Source organism: Andrographis paniculata, unplaced genomic scaffold (genome assembly GCF_009805555.1).
Source record: "Andrographis paniculata isolate CXL003 unplaced genomic scaffold, ASM980555v1 Contig87END, whole genome shotgun sequence".
In the NCBI taxonomy this organism is placed as follows: domain Eukaryota; kingdom Viridiplantae; phylum Streptophyta; class Magnoliopsida; order Lamiales; family Acanthaceae; genus Andrographis; species Andrographis paniculata.
The window spans coordinates 3226753-3248604 of NW_026137625.1; the positions used below are offsets into that span (position 1 = coordinate 3226753).

The 21852-nt window shown below is 33.5% G+C and overlaps 4 protein-coding genes across 9 annotated transcripts; 2 read left to right on the forward strand and 2 right to left on the reverse strand.

The window, feature by feature from the left end:
* The first annotated feature begins 1905 nt into the window (after nt 1–1905).
* LOC127242683 (uncharacterized) lies at nt 1906–3905 on the forward strand. Of its 2 annotated transcripts, none has more exons than XR_007836850.1 (4): nt 1906–2699; nt 2919–3011; nt 3112–3241; nt 3414–3546. XR_007836850.1 is itself a non-coding variant. In XM_051262330.1 (4 exons), the coding sequence occupies exons 1-4, from the start codon at nt 2067–2069 to the stop codon at nt 3580–3582; spliced, it is 963 nt and encodes a 320-aa protein (XP_051118287.1). In that variant the 5' UTR covers nt 1911–2066; the 3' UTR covers nt 3583–3905. The 2 variants fall into 2 exon arrangements, 1 of the variants encoding a protein (XP_051118287.1); XM_051262330.1 differs by having other exon boundaries at nt 1911–2699; nt 3112–3179; nt 3414–3905.
* Nucleotides 3906–5358: 1453 nt separating this feature from the next.
* LOC127242684 (14-3-3 protein 7) lies at nt 5359–7714 on the reverse strand. The gene is made up of 7 exons (XM_051262332.1): nt 7537–7714; nt 6597–6903; nt 6322–6409; nt 6087–6196; nt 5795–5943; nt 5664–5698; nt 5359–5534 (listed from the first exon to the last, which is right to left on the reverse strand). The coding sequence occupies exons 1-7, from the start codon at nt 7601–7603 to the stop codon at nt 5529–5531; spliced, it is 762 nt and encodes a 253-aa protein (XP_051118289.1). The 5' UTR covers nt 7604–7714; the 3' UTR covers nt 5359–5528.
* A 4595-nt stretch (nt 7715–12309) lies between these two features.
* Nucleotides 12310–16589, forward strand: LOC127242682 (uncharacterized). 4 transcript variants are annotated; one of them, XM_051262329.1, is made up of 5 exons: nt 12310–12516; nt 12674–13036; nt 13644–14610; nt 14696–14842; nt 15396–16589. In XM_051262329.1, exons 2-5 carry the CDS (start codon nt 12983–12985, stop codon nt 15815–15817), a joined length of 1590 nt encoding a protein of 529 aa, XP_051118286.1. In that variant the 5' UTR covers nt 12310–12516; nt 12674–12982; the 3' UTR covers nt 15818–16589. The 4 variants fall into 4 exon arrangements, with proteins under 4 accessions (XP_051118286.1, XP_051118284.1, XP_051118285.1 ...); XM_051262327.1 differs by having other exon boundaries at nt 12701–13036; XM_051262328.1 differs by having other exon boundaries at nt 12310–12505; nt 12701–13036.
* Nucleotides 16590–16620: 31 nt separating this feature from the next.
* On the reverse strand, nt 16621–21264 carry LOC127242681 (probable pectin methyltransferase QUA2). Of its 2 annotated transcripts, XM_051262325.1 has the most exons (10): nt 20919–21264; nt 19593–20322; nt 19380–19509; nt 18956–19196; nt 18551–18776; nt 18265–18437; nt 17879–18182; nt 17650–17788; nt 17153–17337; nt 16621–17069 (listed from the first exon to the last, which is right to left on the reverse strand). In XM_051262325.1, the coding sequence occupies exons 2-9, from the start codon at nt 20312–20314 to the stop codon at nt 17179–17181; spliced, it is 2094 nt and encodes a 697-aa protein (XP_051118282.1). In that variant the 5' UTR covers nt 20315–20322; nt 20919–21264; the 3' UTR covers nt 16621–17069; nt 17153–17178. The 2 variants fall into 2 exon arrangements, with proteins under 2 accessions (XP_051118282.1, XP_051118281.1); XM_051262324.1 differs by having other exon boundaries at nt 16621–17337.
* Between the last annotated feature and the right edge of the window lie 588 nt (nt 21265–21852).

The window sequence follows — 21852 nt, forward strand, 5'->3', positions numbered from 1 at the left end:
GATCCATAATAATATAGAAGTGTATTAATTTGTATAAAATATATATATATTTCTATAAATTTTTATTTATTTGTATTATAAAAAATTTTATTCTTTACAAAAATAACATATATATTTTATATATTTTATTCAATTATAATTATTATAATTTTTTTATTTATAATTTAAAAATTTTATTATAAAAAGAAAAAAAATAAAAGAAACAAAACCTTTTTAGACTTTGTCCGCCAAAATACAAACAGCCAGGTTTGGGGTTTAGGGTTTAGGGTTCTCTCCCAACTCTGAGCTAAAGAAACAAGCACTTAGTGTTTTGATTTGATTTTTTTTTTTTTTTTTTTATATTTATATGAGGTATAAAAAATGATTTAAGATGTGAAATGATAATGAAAGTGTGAAATGATAATGAAGAGTGTGAAATTATACCTAAAATATAAAGAATATACACGTTTATTGAAAATTGTACTCTTTTCGTTCGTATCAAGGGACATATTTATTTTTTTGCGTTATTGTATTAATATTAAATATATTTTTATATTTGTATAATTTTTTTGTACGGCTGTTTTCTATTTGTATTATGTATTATAAGATACTAATGAAAGTAAGATCAACATAAGACTGTAGATTGTATGAATTATAATTGGTGAAATATGTAAGATGATTTTAATATTTTTATTTTTTTATATTCTATGTATAAATTAATTATGAGACTATTGATCCAGCTAAGTCAACATAGTATTTTTATATATGGGGTGATATTATAACTCACATTATTTGTTGCAATTAATTATATTTGTAATTATATGTTTTTAATTTATGTAAAAATGAAATGATAATTTAGTATTAAATGAAGTATGTAAGATGATTTTAATATTTTTATTTTTTATATTTTATTAATAAATTAATTATAATTGTAATGATATGTTAATTTATATAAAAATTAAGAAATATTTTAGTATTAGTTGTTATGTTTTAATATAATAAAACGTAAATATTTTTTAACAAAACAAACCAAAACAATAGAAATAAAACTTTGATATTGGTTTTACTATTTTAAATATTTTTTCTCCTAAAAATTAAATTAAACATTTTATTTAATTATTATATAGTATATTAAAATTTAATTTAATTTAGTTGTACTATAAAATAATGAATCCATATTATATATTACTCCATCTATCATCCAATCATATTTTTATTCTTATCTTTTTTTATTATCATTTAAATTTATTTCTATTTCTCTTTAAGTAGAAAAATATCACATTTTTTATTTTTTTTACTATAAAAAATAAGTTTTTATTTTTACTTAATTTTTTTAAAAAAGTGTTTTTTTTTACAAAAAGAATACATCATATATATTTAATATAATATTTTCTAATTAAAAAAATAAATATTTAATACAATATTTCTTTTTTAAAAATATTATTAATAAATAAATTTAAATTTTTGCAAAACACGTGGGAACGTAACCATATATATAATATATATATTAAAATAAATTATATAAATATAAAATGAAGACAGGATAGTTATTTATTATTTCTGTCAATAATGTACTTACCTTTTTATTATTTTAATTTCCGGGATGGTCCCTAGTCTAGAGGAAATTTTTCATAATTTAAGATCTATTTGTGATTTATCCGTAGTAAATAAATAAACTAAATAAGGCTCATTTAATTTAAATTTTGAAAGTTTTTGAATTAAAAAAAATGAAATATTTAATGTAATAGTACTATCCCTTAAAAAAATTATTGCTATTCTTTACTACCATAAGAATGTTGTAAATTTTAAAAAACAATACTCTTTCAATCTCATTCCAATAGATTTCTTTTAATTTCTATAATATCTTTAAAAAAATTATATATGTAATTTTATATTTATAATTTATATAAATATTTTATTTACAAATAATCGCCCCTATTTCGTCGAGATATATATATATATATGGTCTACTTATTACTGACCCAAATCCATTGTTCTCCTGTCTTCCTCTCCTTTAAATTCAACATCTACTTTTTTCTTCCTCAACCCTCCAAAGAGGGAGAGGGGCATTGTCGTAATTTCAGACAATGTCGAAATCCAGGTGTCTGAGCCTGACAGCATCCCGGACGCGGTGCCTCCGGTCCAGTTTCGGGAGTTCAGGTCTCCGGTCGGTGTCGACGGACCTGGGGGACGGGACCGTGATGCACTGCTGGGTCCCCAAGGTCCGGGACCCGACCCGGCCCGACGTGGTGTTGATCCACGGGTTTGGGGCGAACGCGCTGTGGCAGTACAGCGACACGGTGCGGTGTCTGGCGCCCCACGCCAACGTGTACGTCCCGGACCTGGTCTTCTTCGGCGAGTCCCGGTCGGTTCACCCGGACCGGACCGAGTCGTTCCAGGCCCGGTCCGTGAACCGGGCCCTCGAGGCGAACGGCGCCGCCGGGAGGCTGTCGGTGGTGGGGCTGAGCTACGGCGGATTCGTGGCGTACAGCATGGCGGCGCAGTTTGGGGAACGCGTGGAGCGCGTGGTGATCTGCTGCGCCGGCGTCTGCCTTGAGGAGAAAGATCTGAAGGAGGGGCTGTTTCCGGTGGCTGACGTGGAGGACGCCGCCGCCATCCTGCTGCCGCAGACGGCGGCGAAGATGAGGGAGCTTCTTGGCTATACCTTCGTTAAGCCCCCCAAGGGAATCTTCTCCTGCCTCCTTGAAGATTTCATAGATGTAAGTTTTTTTTTATTTTATTTTATTTTTAAATATAAATTATTATATGAAAATTTAATACAAGCTTACAAAAAAAAAAAAATTACAAAAATATTTTCTTGTCCTCTAATACTCGATATTTTTATAAAAAAAAATAAAATTATATAAATATAAAAATATTTTTAATATTAAATTAAATATTAATTTATTTTATTTTATTTTTTATTTTGTAAATTGCAGGAATTGTGCAGCGAATATGTGGAGGAGAAGAAGGAATTGCTCCGGGCAATCGCCAAGGACAGAAGACTTTCAGACCTTCCAAAAATCTCACAGGTAAATAAATGGTAATCATATAATTATCAAATTAAATAAAATAAATTAGCCAAATTAATGACAGGCAATGATAGATTGTTAATGCTGGTTTTGATTTCAGCCAACATTAATAATCTGGGGGGATAAAGACAAGATATTCCCACTTGAACTTGCCTACAGATTGCAGAGGTGAGTTTGGTTATATCCCAATTTCATTTGGGTTGAGATCAGCTGTCAACCGTTGACAAGCGGTACATATTCCTATTTTATAAAATAATATATAATAATATTAAATTATAATATAATATAATATAATATAATATATGATGCATTGTAAATATGCTAAGATATATAAAAATATACACAAATATATATCATGTCACAAAATCTGCAAATTGAATTGATTAATTAAATTGGATGCAGGCATTTGGAAGAGAACAAGAATGGAGTAGAGGTGGTAGTGATAAAGAATACAGGGCATGCTTTCATCCACGAGAACCCTAAGGAGTTCCACAGCCACTTGAAATCCTTTCTTTTTGGCAGACCCAAGGTCAAACCTACTGCTTCTACTACTACTAATAATCACAAATGATTTTGGATTAGTGCATTATCTATAATAATAATATATTTTTTTAAATTTGGTGGATACCATCAAACCACCCCCCCTCGCTGTCTCTAGTCAGACTGACCCAGACAGAGAAGAGATACATGAGGCACGTGAATGACGTGTTTTATTGCACACCTCTGCCCAAGTTACTGTGTATATTATACTGTGCTATGTATTTACTATACAATACAAATAAAATACTACATTATTAAAAACACATTAAATTTTGTACTAGTATAATAGTATAGTATAAAATTTAAGATACACGCTAATATTATAAACAATATACAGTTGCTGTTTAAATTTTATTTATTGTTTGTTATATTTTATATATACACATATAATACGAGAATCTTCTATAACTACTACTATTTGAATGTGCATCCTATGATAGATTTAATCCACAAAAATATAAAATAAAAAATATAAAATATGACAAGGTTTGAATCAGTGACCTTATACTATACTATAAGTTAGGTCATCTAGAAGGCTTCCTTCCACGTCTAGCTGCATTGCTGGCCTTTGAAAAGTCTATTTATTTAAGAACATATTTCTTATCCCATCATATGCATCTTGTCAATTTTGAAGATATTTTGGTCCTTCAAATCTAATTGATTTGTTGTCTCACACTACATTATCATCGAATATCACTCATTTTAAATGTTTTTCTTTTTCTTTTTTAAAATATTTGCAAGAGTTATTCACATAAATCTAGGGGACAAAATTACAACAAAAGTTTATTACTATGCAATTTAATTTGACGGACAAAACAGATATTTTTTTAACACAAAATATTATATCAAATATTAATTTTATTATTATGTTTAAATATTTCAAAACGCCCAAAAACCTCTGTCCCAAGGGAGCCTATACACTTAACACAACTCTCTACAAAAAAAAAGAAAATAATACTAATACAAATCATTATTTTTTACTTTAAATTTAAAATAGCTATAGACACCAAAATATCTCAAAATATTTATTTAAATAAATTTTGATACAATATTTTTGTGAGAAAAAGTAAATGTTTATTATAAATATATAATTGTATATCAGACTTTTACAAAAATATTTAATTTCTTTGTACTTTCAATCTTTTTTTACATTTCGATTAAACAATAAAATATTTTTATTTTTTAATCTATTATATATATATATATATTGAATCGAGACAGGAGTATAATATAAAAAACACTATTTAAATAAAAATTTAAATATAAAAAACTTTAAACAAAACTACTCTTTCTCTTGTAAAAAAACATAAATAAATAAATAACCAATTAAACACATTGAAAGGGCTTATTTGCTTTGAAATTCTTTCAAGTGCTACTATAATATTTCAATTTCCCAAAAAAACAAACATCACCTTTATAACAAATTTTGTCTATTCATAATATCAATACCCAATACATTTTCATCTAAAAATTATAAAAATACAAACCAACCTAAGAAAGCCCACTTTCTTCTTTTACTATTTCAACTAAAAACCAAAGCTATTGTCTCTAATAAAAACGTTAACATGGAAATACTATTTAACCAAAAATTCAAATTAATTTCAAACTATGACCAAACAGATCCTTCGATTTCCGACCCACCCAATCTTGGCCTATTTTAAACCAGCTTGCACCAGGGTTTTTCAAGTCTGGTGAAACCACTTTAATGGGCCGACAAAATAACACACTCATAACTTATGACCATATTCACTTAAAAAACAACATACAAAAATCAAATCCTATAAAAACACAAAAAGAACAACACACATGAGCATGATCGATTCATTTTTGTCATCGAAGAAAACAAATAGAATTCAGCAAATTTACCAAATTGGCAATAAGATGATACAGGCAAATGATGTTCTGATCCATGCAATTAATTCAAATAAACAACAGGGGACGCCGGCGCCAAAGGTTCGGTGTTGAAGCTAAAGCTAGCTAGCTCTGCACAACAACAATGCACCGCAAAAGAATTGATCGGAATAAGCAAAAGCAAAAACTACTATGCATCCTCACATTTTGCGAACAAAATTGATCGAAACATTGTTAACTTTGCTATTGAATAATTCTTACCTCTCCTTGCGGCTCGTCTCCCTTGGATTGCTCACCTGTCACCACAAAAATGGGGTACTTGAGAATTTCACAAAGTGTTAAATGATTAACTCATTGTCAAGAACAACCAGGAAGAATTCGGGAATTAATACCTCCCTCTTCTGGAAGATCAGACGTCCATAGAGTAAGGTTGTCCCTGAGAAGCTGCATAATGAGAGTGCTGTCTTTGTAGGACTCTTCATTCAGGCTGTCCAGTTCGGCAATTGCCTCGTCAAATGCTTGTTTTGCAAGGTGGCAGGCCCTGTTACAGATTTTTTTGTTAAATTACCGATGAACACAAATTTCGGTACAGTGAGCGATGGCACATTAATCTCTAGTTATTGAACATAAATATGCTAACAACTACGCGATAAACACAATTGTTATGCTAAATTGAAAACAAACCTCTCTGGAGAATTCAGGATTTCGTAGTAGAAAACAGAGAAGTTCAGGGCCAGGCCAAGCCGTATAGGATGCGTTGGAGGGAGGTCGGTGGAAGCAGCACTTGTGGCAGCCTGAAATGTGAGGATCAAACACCCCAAATCACACATTTTATATGTCCAAACTCTGACAAGATCATATCCAAGGTATATACCCAACGTTAAAAACATTCAAAACTAAAAGTGTGTGGGATATTAACCTCGTACGCCTTGAGAGATTGATCTGCAGCTTCTTTGCGGTCATCCCCTGTTTTGAACTCGGCTAAATATCGATAATAATCTCCTTTCCTAAAGAGATCAAAACAAGAAATCACGATTAAGATATCACTAAGACAAAGAATCGCAAGTTAAAGACTAAAAGCACAGAAGTCATAAATCGTTACAGAACGAAACAAACAGCTAAGTAAAGCCAGGACAGCACCTTTTCATCTTTAGAATTCAATGTTTACAGTTAATAACTGTAAAATTTGCTTACATTTTATAATAGAAAACAGACGATTCTCCAGTTGTCGAAGATGGAAGGAGGTTCTCATCAATGACTGCCAAAATGTCCATGCATATCTTTGTGAGCTCATCTTCGACCCTCTGTCTGTAACTCTTGATTCTCTTCACATTCTGTTCGTGTCCCTTGCCCTCCTCCTTTTGTTCAATTGAGGACAAAATTCTCCATGACGCCCTTCGAGCTCCAATCACATTCTTATATCCAACCGACACTAAATTCCTCTCCTCCACAGTCAGTTCCACATCCAACCTAGCTACTTTTTTCATTGCTTCAACCATTTCTGATTCCAAAACAGCCATAGAAAATTACTCACCGAATAAATGTCACCAATATAAATCAACTACAAAATGCTTCAATTACTTATTTAAGAAAGAATAGTTTTCTACGATGAGTATAATAGTCACCACATAGGCAGATAGCACGTTTTTCAACATATGAGATAAGATTTAGGTGGACAACCAACAGAACAGTCTACAAGGCAATTAGTTCTTCATAGAGAAAACAAAACTGTGAAGGAAACACTAATTTTTGCTATCCATAAACCTGATTTAAGTATATAAATTTCATTGAGAATCAAAATCAGTGATACAAGGAAAAACGATAATCATATTACATTCACCATAACTGGAAGCAAAATTCCACCATTCGCCGTATTCCGAAACCCTAAAACAAGCAGATCTAGAAATTGACTCACACTCCAACGCCTTCCGCATCTCAAGCACTAAAAAGACATTAAAACCAGCGCAAAGCCGACCAAAAATCTAGCACGGTTTCAGATTCCACAACAACAATAGTTTAAAAAGAAAGAAGAAAACTCAACCGATTGCACAGACGCCAAAACACGAACATAAAATTCGCGAAAACAATATCAAAACAAACAATCAAAAAAAAAAGCGAAAGATGGAAAGATCACCATCGTATCTCTCGGCTTGCTCCGCAAGTCTCGCCAAGTAAACCTGCTGTTCTCTCTCGTTCTCCATCTCTCTGCGCTCTCTCTCTCTCGGCCGCCCCACTGAGTCCGAAATGAATGACTTTATATGGTTATTCTTCTGAGATTCCCTCTTTTCTCTTGTTTTTCCTCTACATAAGGAAAAGGGTGATTCTTTTCATCTTTGCTTGCGGACTGAATTTTACCAGTGTGGTGGGGTGGGGTGGGGTACAGTGGGCGGTTAAAAATCTGCCTTGGATTGCGCGACGGCCGGGTCGTGAAACATGGGCCGTTGATTTCGGGAATGACCAATAACTAGCCGTTGGATTTAGCGCTCTGTTTCAGTCGCTCACATGTTTAGTGTATGGACTGCGGTTTTTGCAACCGACCTCTGTCATATTCCTCCCACGCCAGCGGTTCTCTCCCTGCGTTGCTTTTAAATTGTGATCAAGGGGTGTGTTTGTTTGACTGTTTGGATTTTGATTTGGGATTTGAATAGTAAAAATCTTGCATTTGAATAGTTGTACGATGTGATATAAATAGGAGTTGATGTGATGTTTTGAATGTAAAATTAATTTTTAATATAATATAAAAAATAAAAAATAGGTGTTTGATTTAATATTTTGAGGGGGAGAAAAATTGGATGAATAGTAAGAATTTTGCAAAATCTTGCAAGCAAACACACCCTAAATATATAATTATATTTTTAAAATAATTAAATAATTAAATTAAAATGAAAATGTATAATTATATTTATAAAAATAAAAATAAATAAATAAATACGAAAATAAAAGGATTAAACAGTTTAAGTGGAAGAGGTAGAGTAATAAATTGTAAATTTTAATTTTAAAACTATACAATTTACAAGTATACAAAAAATATAAAATGTGTGTTTGGATTGCGTTTGTATTTTTATTTGTTCAATCTTTAATTCATAATTATTTTAATTATTTAATAAATATTTTTACTAATAATTTTTTTAATTATTTATTAATTATACTTTATATAAATTTTCATATTTACAATAAATATGTGAAAATGAGAGAGTAATATTGTACCCAATTTTCGAAATATCCTCACACCGTCGAGTCATTTCTTACAAAATTTAACATATTAAATTATTGATATATACTCCCTCCGTTTCAAAAGAAGTATAATCTTATTGTGTTGGGCACGAAATTTAAGAAATATTGATATTAATAACTTTTTTGCCCTTGTGAGTATATTAGTATAAAAATTAGTGGCAATTGTGTAATAATAATGAAAAAATAGGGATAATTTTTTGGTGATATGATTATTTATAAAAATGAGACTATTATTTTGGGACGGACAAAAATTATAAACAAGACGGAGGAAGTATAATATAATAAATACCAAAATATCAATACAGTATACAATATATGCTGAAATACTAAAATCATACTAAAAATATTATACTACATATCGTTACTATATATTTTTTTCCAATCCGTGTGTGATTGTAATTTGAAGCCAAAAGCAAACAAACTCGGTACATTTTTATAAATAATCACATAAAAATACATATAAATAAATTAAAATAAAATTCCAAATAAACATAGTCAATCTGAGTGCATTACAATAAGTAATTGGAATGTACACTTATAAGGGTGCATTTGATATATATAATGAAATTAATAAATGAAAGTAGATAATAAAATTGTGGAGAAATAAAATACATGAGACAATGATAATTTATTATTTTGTTTGATAACATAATAATTTAATTGAAGATTTTAAAATTATACATTAATTTAGATAAATTGATCAAAAGAAAATAAGAAATGATAAAAAAAAAAATTAATGATAAAAAAAAATAAAAATTAATGAGTGAGAATTCATAAAAAAATATATATATATTGTTGCCGACCTTATCATATAGGTATATCTCACCGTTTAATCTACAAGGATTTGATACAAATGTGTGTTTAGTTAGGACTAAAGGGTTTAGTAAGCTTCTTATTACAAATTTTCCTCTAAAATATAAATTAAATCCCTGATTATATCATATGAAATAAATATTCAAATTCAAAATTTTTTAAAAGTAAATTAGATTTGACAAAATAAATTATACTAAGCGTAACATGAGTGAGAGACAAAACTCAATAATGTTAAAAATTTGAACTCATAACCTCACAATCAAGTTTACCCAAAATGTAGGCCCGGAGGTTTCCAATTCTAGCATTAGGAGACACTTTGCTTGGTGAGGATAGTTTAGGACCATATAGTGACGGTCATTATCGATTGGGACACGTCACCGTCGGCACAAGGAGTGATCTATTTTTTGTGTGTTCTCCTGCTTAAACGAACTCAGCCATTCGTGAACTCGACTCGATTCGCAAATATTACAAGTCGAGTTGAACAACATAAACAAACTCGTTTGATTAACGAACAAATCTGAGCTTTGTTCGCGAACATTCGTTAAAATAATATATTTATTATAAATATTATATATACATATAAAATTATAATTTATAAATAAATAAAATATCAATTTAAAATAAATAAGTAAAATAATTTCATTTCCTTTTAATTTATATATAAATTAAAAAAGGGAGACAAACGAACTCGAACGAACTTCATCGAGTCTAATCGAGCCGAACACGAACACGAACTCAAACGATAAATATTCTTAACAAGCCGAGCTTGAACATTGCGAACGAACTCGAAAGCTTAATGAACGAACACGAGTCTTGTTCATGAACGTTAACGAACGAACATGAACATTTAAAATTTTGTTCGATTCAACTCGTTAACAGCTCTGGTCCTGCCACATAAATCAAACTATGACTATTTAAATTGTGCTTGATTAACGGTTGAGTTTTTAAGTAGAAATTAAGTTGTGAGTGATTTCTTTAATTAATAATGTAATATATATAGTTAAAAAATTTAAAATATGTATTTAATCATTTTAATAACTGAATTTTTTAATAAAATATATAAAATATAAATATTATTTTGTATAGAATTTTAGTAAGACAATAAAAATAAATAAATACTCATCTATAATTAAAATAAATTAATTTTAAAAATATATATGAAATTTGTTTATTGATGAGAAATATAAATAAAATATTTTGAATAGATTCCATATGATGTAGAATATTTTGATAAAAAAGTAGTTACGTATAATCTCAAACAACAATAAAACAGTAACAAAACAGAGACTTAGTCATCTCCAATCCTCAACTCTATTTTTGCATTACAGTAAAAATGCAGTTGATCTACAGTAACTTTACTTCAATCATAAACTTCTTTTATATTATTTTATATAATTTTTCATATTTATAAATTACACCCCAACTTTAATTTATTTTTTGATTAGAAAATAAAATTATATATTATTTTTTTAAAAAAATAAAATTATATTACTTTCCAAAAACTAAAATTATATCACTTTTAAAAAATAAAATTATACATTATTTTTCAAAAAAATAAAATTACATACAACTTTTTAAAAATATAAAATTATATATCATCTACTAAAAAAATTAAAATTACACAATAAACCCAAAAAATACGAAAAATATAAAAAATTCCACTCTATTTTTAGAATAGAGTAACATGTTACTCCAAAAATAAAATAATATTATACTTATCTACAAAAATAGAGAAAATTTGGAGTTGGGTTGGAGCCCACCCCAAATCCCTTCACCCCCCCCCCCCCCCCCCCAAATTTATTTGTGCAGGAATCCACTCCACCCCACACCACTCCACTCCATATCTACGGGCGTGTAACAGTGCATCAAATTAACTACCGCCTCTGTACTACATAAAATGATAGTTTTTAGATAAAATATAATTAATAAATAATTAAAAAATATATTAATAAATATAATTATAGATTAAAATTAAGATAATTAAATAGTTTAAATAATATTAAAAAAATTAAAAAATATGATTAAAGTGTATAATCAATTTTAAAAAAGGAAAGGACAAATTATGTGGGACAGACGAAAATAGAAAATAGAGACAAATTATGTAGGACGGATGAAGTACTTCTTCTCTTGTTTTAGAAATTTCGTTGAAAATTTGATTGGAAGTAATTTATTTAAGTAATATTTAATTTATAATGTAATACTCCTTCCGTTCGGCTCTAAGGATTTCATTTACTTTTTGTGCATTAATTTTTGAATATTATTTATTATATCGTACAAAAAATTATACAAATATAATAATATTTTTAACGTTAAGTATAACGACGCAAAAGGTAAATGTGACTCCTTAGAAGCAATACTCCCTCCGTCTCATATATTTTGGATCTATTTTCGTAGATACGAGAATTTAATTAAAATATAATTAGTATGTAATTAAAAAGTGTATTAGTATAAATAATTATACATTAAGATTAAAATAAGTAAATAATTTAATTAAAATTTAAAAATTTAAAAATTATGATTAAAGTGGATAATTATATTTTAAAAAGGAAAATGACAGATTATATGAAATATGGACGAAAATAGAAAATAAGGACAAATTATGTATATCAGACCAAAGTATTTAGTATTATGCCAAAATATTTACTTATTACTTTGATATGATATGCTGTCAAATCTCAGGAGCATGGTGATTTGATTTTAAGATATAATATTCGATATTTGTTTATATCCATTCGGATAGTATATCTACACGCGCCAAAATTATGGGTTTGTTAATGGCGGGTACTTTCACCATTATCGTTAAATATTTAAATATGGAAGTACAGTGGCTAACGGACTCACTCTGTCTGCGTACAGAATCGCTCCCTCCTTCCATCCATCCCTACGAATCCTGACAACGATTTCTGCCTAATTATATTCGATCTCAATTCACCGCGTAACAAACGCGGGAAGATCTTCCATATACGCCCGTTCGTTCTGACTGCGTGTGTTGTGGTCTGAGGCAAATGCAATTGAAGACGACACGATACGATACGTCACTGCGTAGCAAGGTTTTTGTAAGTTTCTGGTAACTTCTCTGCTCCATTCCATGGCTCGATTATTAATTTTGCAATATTATGTAATTAATTGTCTGGTTGGTTTGGCCTACCGCTTTGATTACGCTATATATATAAATATGTACAAAAGAGCTTTTGATGTGTTGTTTGTGTGTTTGTGCTTTTTAGGGTAAAACTGTTTCGGTGTTTCTGTAGGGATTGGGGCTGTAATTTGGTGCTGTGATGGTCTGTGATTGTGTTTATAGAGGTGAGGATTTTGGAGAAGGATTGATGAATTGGAATTGGAGAATTAGGGTTGGAGATTTGGGGCTCGTGTTCTTCGGATTTACGTTGGAAACTGCTGATTGATTGGATAAAGCTAAATCCAATGTAATTAAGTCCTCCTGCTGGAACTAATCTCTGTGTGCTCTAACGACGTATGATAGATCAGCTGCCATAACTTCTTTCGAAGGAATTTTCTCGTAAGAGGATTCTAGGATGGGCGTCTTCAGTTGCTGCTTCACCTCTTCCTTGAAGAACAAAACCACTATGGTGAGTGTAGCTTTACTTTTTAATAGATTTTTATTTTGATGATTGATACAATTTAATTTTTAAATTTTCATAATTAATTTCTACATTGTATAAGAGCCTATTTTTCTGTTGGAGTAGATACAATATATTAATTCGCATCTCTAGGTATATTCAACCTGAAATGTACACGGAGGTGTAGTCGTTAGTATTTTTGTTTAGAATCTTGTCGTTTCTGTTTAGAGCCCTATTATTTCTGAATTTTTGAAGAGTACTTATGTCATTTTCGGCTTCAGTGATAGTCTTGTCGTTTTTTATTCTGTTGTGAGTCTTATTATTTTCGATTCTAATTCAGTTGAGAGCATTGTTTATGTTATATCACTTGAGTTTAAGGGGATGTTGACATATTTTAAATACTTAATATTAGATTTGTGTTCTACGGTGACTATATACATTATTCATATTTTGACGATCAATATAATGCAATTTTCCAATTTCCGCAAAATATTTTCACACTTTCCATCAAATATGTGTTAATTTACAGTTTTGTTCTCGTGAAATGATCGTTTACGGTTGTGAATAAATTTTAATCTTAGATTGAGACCATTTTGTTATCTGTGTTTGATTGTAGAACAAGAGCAAGAGCAGCAAAACTCTGCAGATAAAAGTTGAGTGTGTAGAGAATGGCCAGAAACCTTTAGACACGAAAACTAGCTCTTTCACTGTTCCAGTTCCGGTTCCTTTTGCCGTGCCGGAGAATTCCACGTGTCAGGTGAAGGTGATCGAAGATGACGTTCCCGGCGTCAAGGATAATTCTGATTTCGATCTACAATCCGGCGATCAATGCCTCCCCGACGTCGACACCTCTCAGGATAATAACACTGACATGGAAGAAAGCCCGGAGATGATTGAAAACGGACATGATAGCGATCCCGGCACTTCGAATCAAGATTCCGGGATGAAGGCCCCAAAGCTCAATCGACCGTGCTCCGAATTAATTCGGTGGAAAAGAATCGAGTTTTCCGAGACGGCCCCTCTCCCAGAGGCGAATGCATTCCCCTGTTCGAGCCCTGTTTCTGTAATGACGACGCATCTTAGTGCCGACAAAGTGTTGCTAAAGAAGCAGTCTTCGAGCCAAATACCCGATCCCGTCGTAGCCACCGAGCGCGGAGGATACCACTCGGACACCTTAGAATCTGTGCCGTCGAAGGAGTCCAGCAAATCGTCGTTTACTGCAGTTTACAGTTCGCGGGTTTGGAATCAGTGGTTTGCGCTGCCTATGGAGTCTCTGTCTTCTTATTCGTCGTCGTCGTTTAATCGAGTGGAAGAGTGGTTGAAGGAAGCCTCGACGGTGCGAAAGCCAGAGTTCGACGACGACGACGATCATGTCGACTTCCTGGCGTCTCCCGAGAGGTTGCCGGCGAGGGCTTCGTCGTTACGTCACACGACGGAGGAGATTTTGCACACGAATAGCGTAGTGCAGTCGTTGAATGGGCTGTCAACAGTGGCTTATATGATGGCGGCCGGACTGACGGCGGTGCCGGCGATGTCGCGGCTCTCCGGCCTTCGGTCCGTCGACCTGTCCGGCAACTCCATCGGTACGTACGTATGTATATATGTATGTATGTATTAAAAGTTTGCAGTTTGATTAATATGATGTTGTAAATAATTGTGTTTGATCAGTTCATATAGCGAGGGGATGTCTGCCTGGGAGTTTGCACGTGCTGAATTTGTCACGGAACAGAATACAGAGGATTGAGGGGCTCAGGGAACTGACACGACTTCGGGTTCTTGATCTCAGCTACAACAGAATCTCTCGTATTGGACAAGGTACGTACGTACGTACTTATTCCTATGATCAAAATCTGTGATTATAAAGGTTTTTGAAATTTTAGAATTTAAATTGTTTTGAAAATAATAAAAGGTTTTTAAATATTTTCAAATTATTACAAAATTTCACAATTTTAAATAATATTTGATACGGTAGATTTATAAAAAATATATATTTTTTTTTTCAAAAAATACAAATTTAAAAGTAGCAAAGAATTCAAAGAAAAGCCGAAAAGAACACAGTCAAGTTTTTATATAAATGGAGTCATTCTAATATTTCCAATAATAAAAAAAAAGTTAGACTACTATTTTTATAAAAATTATACTTATATTATATTATTATCAATAAACAATCTTTATTACATATATCATATATTATCTGTAATAAAAGACTATTTTTCCAAATAAGCCCGGTTTCAATATATATAGTAATACATATTGTACTAAAAGATTATTTTTATTTGACGTTTTAATTACTAATATAAAATTTTTTTTTAAAAACGAGGTTTATAATTATTTATGGGTGTTCGTGATTTGGTCCATATATATATAGGGGTGTCGACATGTAGAGCGATCAAAGAGCTGTATCTAGCGGGGAACAAAATAAGCAAAGTGGAGGGTCTCCATCGACTACTGAAGCTAACAGTGTTGGACCTCAGCTTCAACAAGATTGCTACGACGGGGCTCGGGCTGGGCCAGCTGGTGGCTAACTACAACTCCCTCGCAGCGCTGAACCTCGTGGGGAATCCCATTCAGACAAACCTAAGCCACGACAACCTCCGAAGGACCGTCTGCGGACTGCTCCCCAACCTCGTCTTCCTCAACAACCAGCCCGTCCCCGCCACTAAGAGTAGTAGTAGTTGTAGTAGGGCCAATACGATGAGGGACGTTGATCTCATCTCCCGACATGCCCTAACGAACAAGAGGAACAGGGCCAGGATCAAGGCCCGGAGGCAGCAAAAACGGAAGAAGTAGTAGTAGTAGGGCTAGACAACAGCAGAGCCGGAGAGTAGGAGGACATTCTTATTAGATTATTAGTTGGTTTTCAGCTGTTACTCTTCGAATGCGTTGTAGTTAAATTTTCGACTGAATCTAATAGTATGTAAATTAGATCTGATATACTAGGCGAATTATATATATAACAAGTAAGATCCAAAAACATCGGGGTTTGAACCTGTAATTTTACAATTACGAGACCATCTCTTGTGGATAGGTTCTTGTACTTTATTATTGTTGCATGGCAACGAAGATAGTGTAGTAGAAGTATTAAAGAAATTGTTTTCAACGTAACGGTTGGTGGGGATGGAACGAATATGATGCATTGCTTTTGTTGGTACTTGCTCATTGCAGGAGTTATTAACTATAACAATGTAAGGGTGTATTTGTTTGAGAGTTTGAATTTTGAGTTAGAAAACGTTAAAAATTTGAATTGAAATAAATGATGCCATATATGAATTGATGCCTATGAAGTTACAGTTATATTTTGTGTCATTATATTTCATATTAAAAATATTCTTATTCCGTAAGCGACGGCATGATGGTGTGGGGGTTGGACGGTCATGGATTCAAATCTCACATATCTCAGGTCACCTGGCGGACGAAAGTAGTATTTGATTTTATATTTTTAGAAAGAAACATTTATATAAATAGGAGAAATTCTCCCAAATCTTTTAAACAAACACACAGGAACAAATTGCGTGGGGAGTGAGCGAGTCCAATAATTGAGACACATCGAAACCAGCCACAGTTTTGCTAAAGAATCTTTAACCACTACCATATTCTCATAAAATGTCACCTTCATATTCTCATACCTCCAAATAATCCAAAAAATAAAAACTCTGTATATTATATGCCACAAACTTATTTCTGGCATCTTTCCACAATAAAATTTTATACCCTTTTTCTACAATAAAGACACCACCAGACCTAAACCCCCAAACACCCCCCCCCCCCCCCCCCAAAAAAAAAAAAAAAAAAACATGACCAGTGTAATCTCTCAATATAGTAAATCTGTAGTACATATACCTTCCCATGTCTTCCTTGCGGTTATCTCCATAGGACAGGATATATAACAACAACATTCATCGATAATTACCGATGTTTGGATCCGACCATCGAATCGAATAGTCGAATATTTTTGCCATCCACCCTCCCTCCCTCCCTCTGTATGCAAATTTTGTGTCTTGTCCTCTGTTTTCACAGTCCAAAAAATGGAACACTTTCCACCCTTGAGGGGAATTAGATCCACAAACAAATGCAATCAATAAATATGCTTTCTGTAGTAGTAGTACCAGTCTGTATAATACTCACTCGGGCAGGGCCAGGCCGGAGCGGAGCTAGCTCGACTGGTGCTTCACGAAAGGTTTCTGGCAGATCAAGAGCTTATCCTCACTGTTGCTCTCGATCTCCACCACCCGAGCGTCCCATTTCAGATGGGTCGTCATCGATCTCGCGTGCTCGATCAAATGTGCCCGGTCCTTAAGGATCACCCATCCCTGTAGTTTTTCAGAAAAAATTCCACATAAGATTTCGTATTCCTTGTGTAAAAAGAAAATGAATTTCGATCGAATGTACTCCCTCCATCCGATAAATTTAGAATATTTTGTGTCCGAGACGAAAATTAAGAAAAATAAATATTTTATTGAAAAAAATGATAAAAGCAAAAAGATAGTAATATTTTTGTAAATACCTGTTGAATTGAGAATAATATAGTTAAATGTTGACTTTTTTACTTCGTCAAAATTAGTAAAAAAGAAAGTTGAGTAAATTTGGCGGACGAAGGAAGTTCTTTAGAATCGAGAATTTACCTCCGGGCGAAGTATGCGATCGATTTCGGCGAACAAATCCAGCATTTGGCACCTCGGCTGCTCGACGAACTCGAGGGAAAGAAGCCCTTCAGCATGAACAAGATCGTACGTTCGAGGATACGTCGGGAACGGTTCGCACCTGAACGTAAAGATCGATTTAAATTTCAATCCAACTTATATATAATTAACGAACTGATTTATGATCGATATCGATCGTTTAGAGAGTCACCAGTCATGCAGCACTCCGACAAATCCCCTGTCGAGAATTAACGGCAGGTTGTTCGGTCCCCTAGTCGGGATCACGTTCATAACCCACACCAATTTCCCGGTTTCCAACAACGCCGCGTTGAATCCGCCGAAACGAGCGTTCATGTCGAGCACATTCCGCAGCATGTTGTAAGGGGGTGAAGGATCCTCGTCGCCGGGTCTCTTAGGATGATCGGAGAATATTAGCGGCGAGAGGAGAGACCAATAATTGCGGACTGCCGAGTTCCAGTTAATCGCGTCCTCGGTGAATTCTTCGTTGTTCAAACCTGAAACAAAAACGAGAACTTTATTTCAATCAATCGGGGATCGATTAATTTCAGAATCTCGACACAGGAGGGAAACACGTACTGTGAATTCCTAGTTCGGTCGACGTTAATTTAGCTCGGGAAGGCCATTTTCTCCTGTCTTCGATAGATGACCATCGCCGGCTCCGAGTCCCACCGATACACGATTGGAGCGATCGAGAATACGGAGACTCGATGTCGTGGTTCTTGCTGCAGAGTGTCGGGGAACTATTTTTCCTGGAAATGTACATAAAAACAGTTCATAAATTGAATCATGTATAATACTGATAGAGCGTAACGGAACAATAAAATGTTATACGTAAATAAGCATTCTATTAGGTTAGTTTTACCGTGTCGAATAACACTTCTTGTCACTACCCTTCTTCCACACGACAGTTTCGTCTTGCTGGGGTAGCATCTTCCAGCAGAGGTTTTCGGCGAGGGAACGCACCGTGTTCCATTTCTTCAGGTTGGTTTTGTTGCGAAGAGAGCGGTGAGAATTTATAATCGGATCGGTCCACACGAAATATCCGCCGGGTCTCAAAAGCCGATCAGCTTCGAACAAATATATGCCATCTGCACCACATAAGAAGAACCATGAACTATGGCCGCAAATTTCGACTAGATAATAATCTATTGTAGAAACCAAAAGCCATTGTTCTTTCAAACTTCGAAGCAAGAACACTGTTTATTTATTATCGATATAATTGAAGGCTGCAGAAATACCGAAAAATTGAGTAAGAGATAGAATGTACCTTTTTTATCCCACTCGATTCGACATCTTGCACAATGTATCATATCGAAAGAGAGAGATGGATATGGCAGCTGCTTCGATGTAAATGAACCGATCATTGCAGGAAGACCTCTTTCTAAAGTTAACTGAACTTGACTGCCGGAAGCCTCGTAATTTGCTAGACACATGGTCAATAATTGGTAAGAAGATAGATGTGCACCGAAACTACCATAACCACATTCTATGTCGAGGATGGTTCGAATCTGAAATGGAACAAATAAGGAAATTTATTTCTGCAACATGGTCTACCCGGGGTGATTTGAATCAGACAGCACTTACAACAACCAAAAAACAGTAAACCCGCGAGGCAATAAACTTATAATAATAACGACGAATGGAAGAATGCAGAAGGGAAATTACAAGGGGAAGAAAAAGTGTTGACTTACTCCAGCTTGTGAAAAGTAGGATACATTTCTTAGCTCGATAATTTCTGCAATTTGATGCGAGTAATCTTCAACATCGAACGTAGATGACACTGAACGGAAGGAAATTTGATCTTCATCCAGCATCATCATTCTGCAGGCAAAAAAAATAAGTAGATGAGAACAAGATAAAGATTTATGTCGGACAATCGAAACACTATTTGCTCGATCATTCACCTCTTCGTCAAACTTCCAGAAGATAACACCTCCTGTGCTGTGATATTAACATTTGCAAACCAGATAACATCTCTTCCAGTAGGCCATCGAAGAGGAATTTTATAATTGACGGGAGGAAGAACCAGACAGTCCTGTTTTAAACCATGGACGCAATGGCGGCCATACTCCTCTCCGCCAGAAAATCCGAGAGCACGATTTTCTGAAACATTGAAGCAAGGAACATAGTTTTCCAATTCCTGAGAACAATACTCGAATTCTCTCAACCTTGAAGAACCTAGAGAAAGCTCTCCTATTTCATACAGGTCGGATACAAGCTGTTCTTGCAGTCGTCTATACCCCCTGAATATTTGTCCTCTTGATTTAGTCGTGAAGGAAAGTGTCCACCATAACGAACCAGTGATTGCGAGAATTACAATCGCCGCTAAACTTAATTTGAGAAATTTGAGTGTCATCTTGTGCCGATTCCTTATAGCGCCGGGGCTGAAGGGATCAGGCATGAAGCCATTCTCACTTAAACTTGGCTTTGAGGATAAATTATCGGCGAAAAGAAACCTAAAAGGAAACTTCATCGATAAATCGCTGTGATCAGTTCCATTCACACGACTGCGACTTACATCTTCCTTTTCACTCCTTTCTTTCATCTGAGAATCTGCCCAGAGATCATTACTGTTCCCTGAAAATCGAATACCTCCTGATACACCTCGATGAAGAGGCCTCGACATTTCGCAACCTGGATAACCATACGCACAGAACAATAATCATACAATAACATGTGAACCAAAATGAGCCAATTTAAGCCAACCAGAAGACATAGCAATCAACAAAATTATCAGAAAATGAAAAATGAATCAGTGCTTTTGAACCAGGCAAAAAGGAAAACGACAGTTCTAAACCTGGCATAGATTTGTTTAAAAATTTCTTCATAGATCAGAGAGCTAAACTAAGCAATCTCACAAGCTATGACTGTGAACAAACACTAATATTGTTATAACGAACAATCAACAATGAATTAACTAACTAACACAGCTAAATATTCAACTCATGAGAACAAATCATGAGCTTCTGCCTCAATCACGAAGCAATCACTGACGAGCAGAAGCAAGCTAAACCGAAACCGAATTTCACTCTACTCTAATCACTTCAGAGGAACACGAGATTCAGTGAATCCAAAACCACAAAGAATCCCCAATTCGGACCAACGCCGCACGAAACGGAATCCCTCAGACGATGAATCACGAAACAATAATAACAAACGAAGGAACGAACAAACAGCACCAGACACCCGAAGAAGAAGAAAGCAAACAGCATTTCGTCCGCAGCTCGTACCTTAAAGAGATGCAAAATCCGCCGGTGCAAACCAGAATCAAAAAAATTAATTAATACACAATAAAAATAGCCTCGATTTCAGCCGCCTCTTCCTCCGCCGCCCGTTTTCATGAATTCCACACGACACCTAACTTTGTCCTCTTCTCAGCTCCTCCCCGCATCAATTCCTTGATTTCCCCCACACACATACAAACACACAAGCAACGCTTCCCTCTCAATTCCCCCTCTCAGCAGCAATCCCCCCACGCGGCTTTTGGCTCAATTTCAGAGAAACACGAGAGAGAGAATAAGAGTGAGAGAGAAAGAGAGAGGAGAGAGGCAAAGAGAAGAGAGCGAAGAGGATATAGCGGTGCATTACACAATATATATATAATTATATATATACATACAGATAGATACATACAGTAGTGTGTATCAGTGTGGATCCAAATCTCATCAGCAGCAATCCCTCCCTCGTGAAACTCTGTTTTATTTTTATTCCAATTTTTTTAATAATAATAATAATACTAAAATACTTACAAATTTATTACTTCCTTGTTCTATATATCATATTTTTTATTATAAATTAATATAATATTAATATTCAAAAAATTTATGTGAAAAAAACGGGACTCTTTTTGCACGACGGAGGGGTTATTATTATCATTATTATTATTATTATTATTACTAAATAATATAGGAAGCCTATTGTACAATTATTATTTTTTAAAAATTAATGCTGTGTAGATTATTACATTAATTAGATTAAATAAACGTCTGATTACGTGAATGCATTAATTGCACATTGCGACTCCTAACTGTAATTCTTTGTTTTACTCTTAAGTAACACCTAAATAAATAAATAATTATTTTTGGACAATATATTAGGAAGAATGTTAGTTTTTCCTTTTATTTTTTTTTTTTTTTTTCTTGTGTGTTATATAAATTTCAAAAT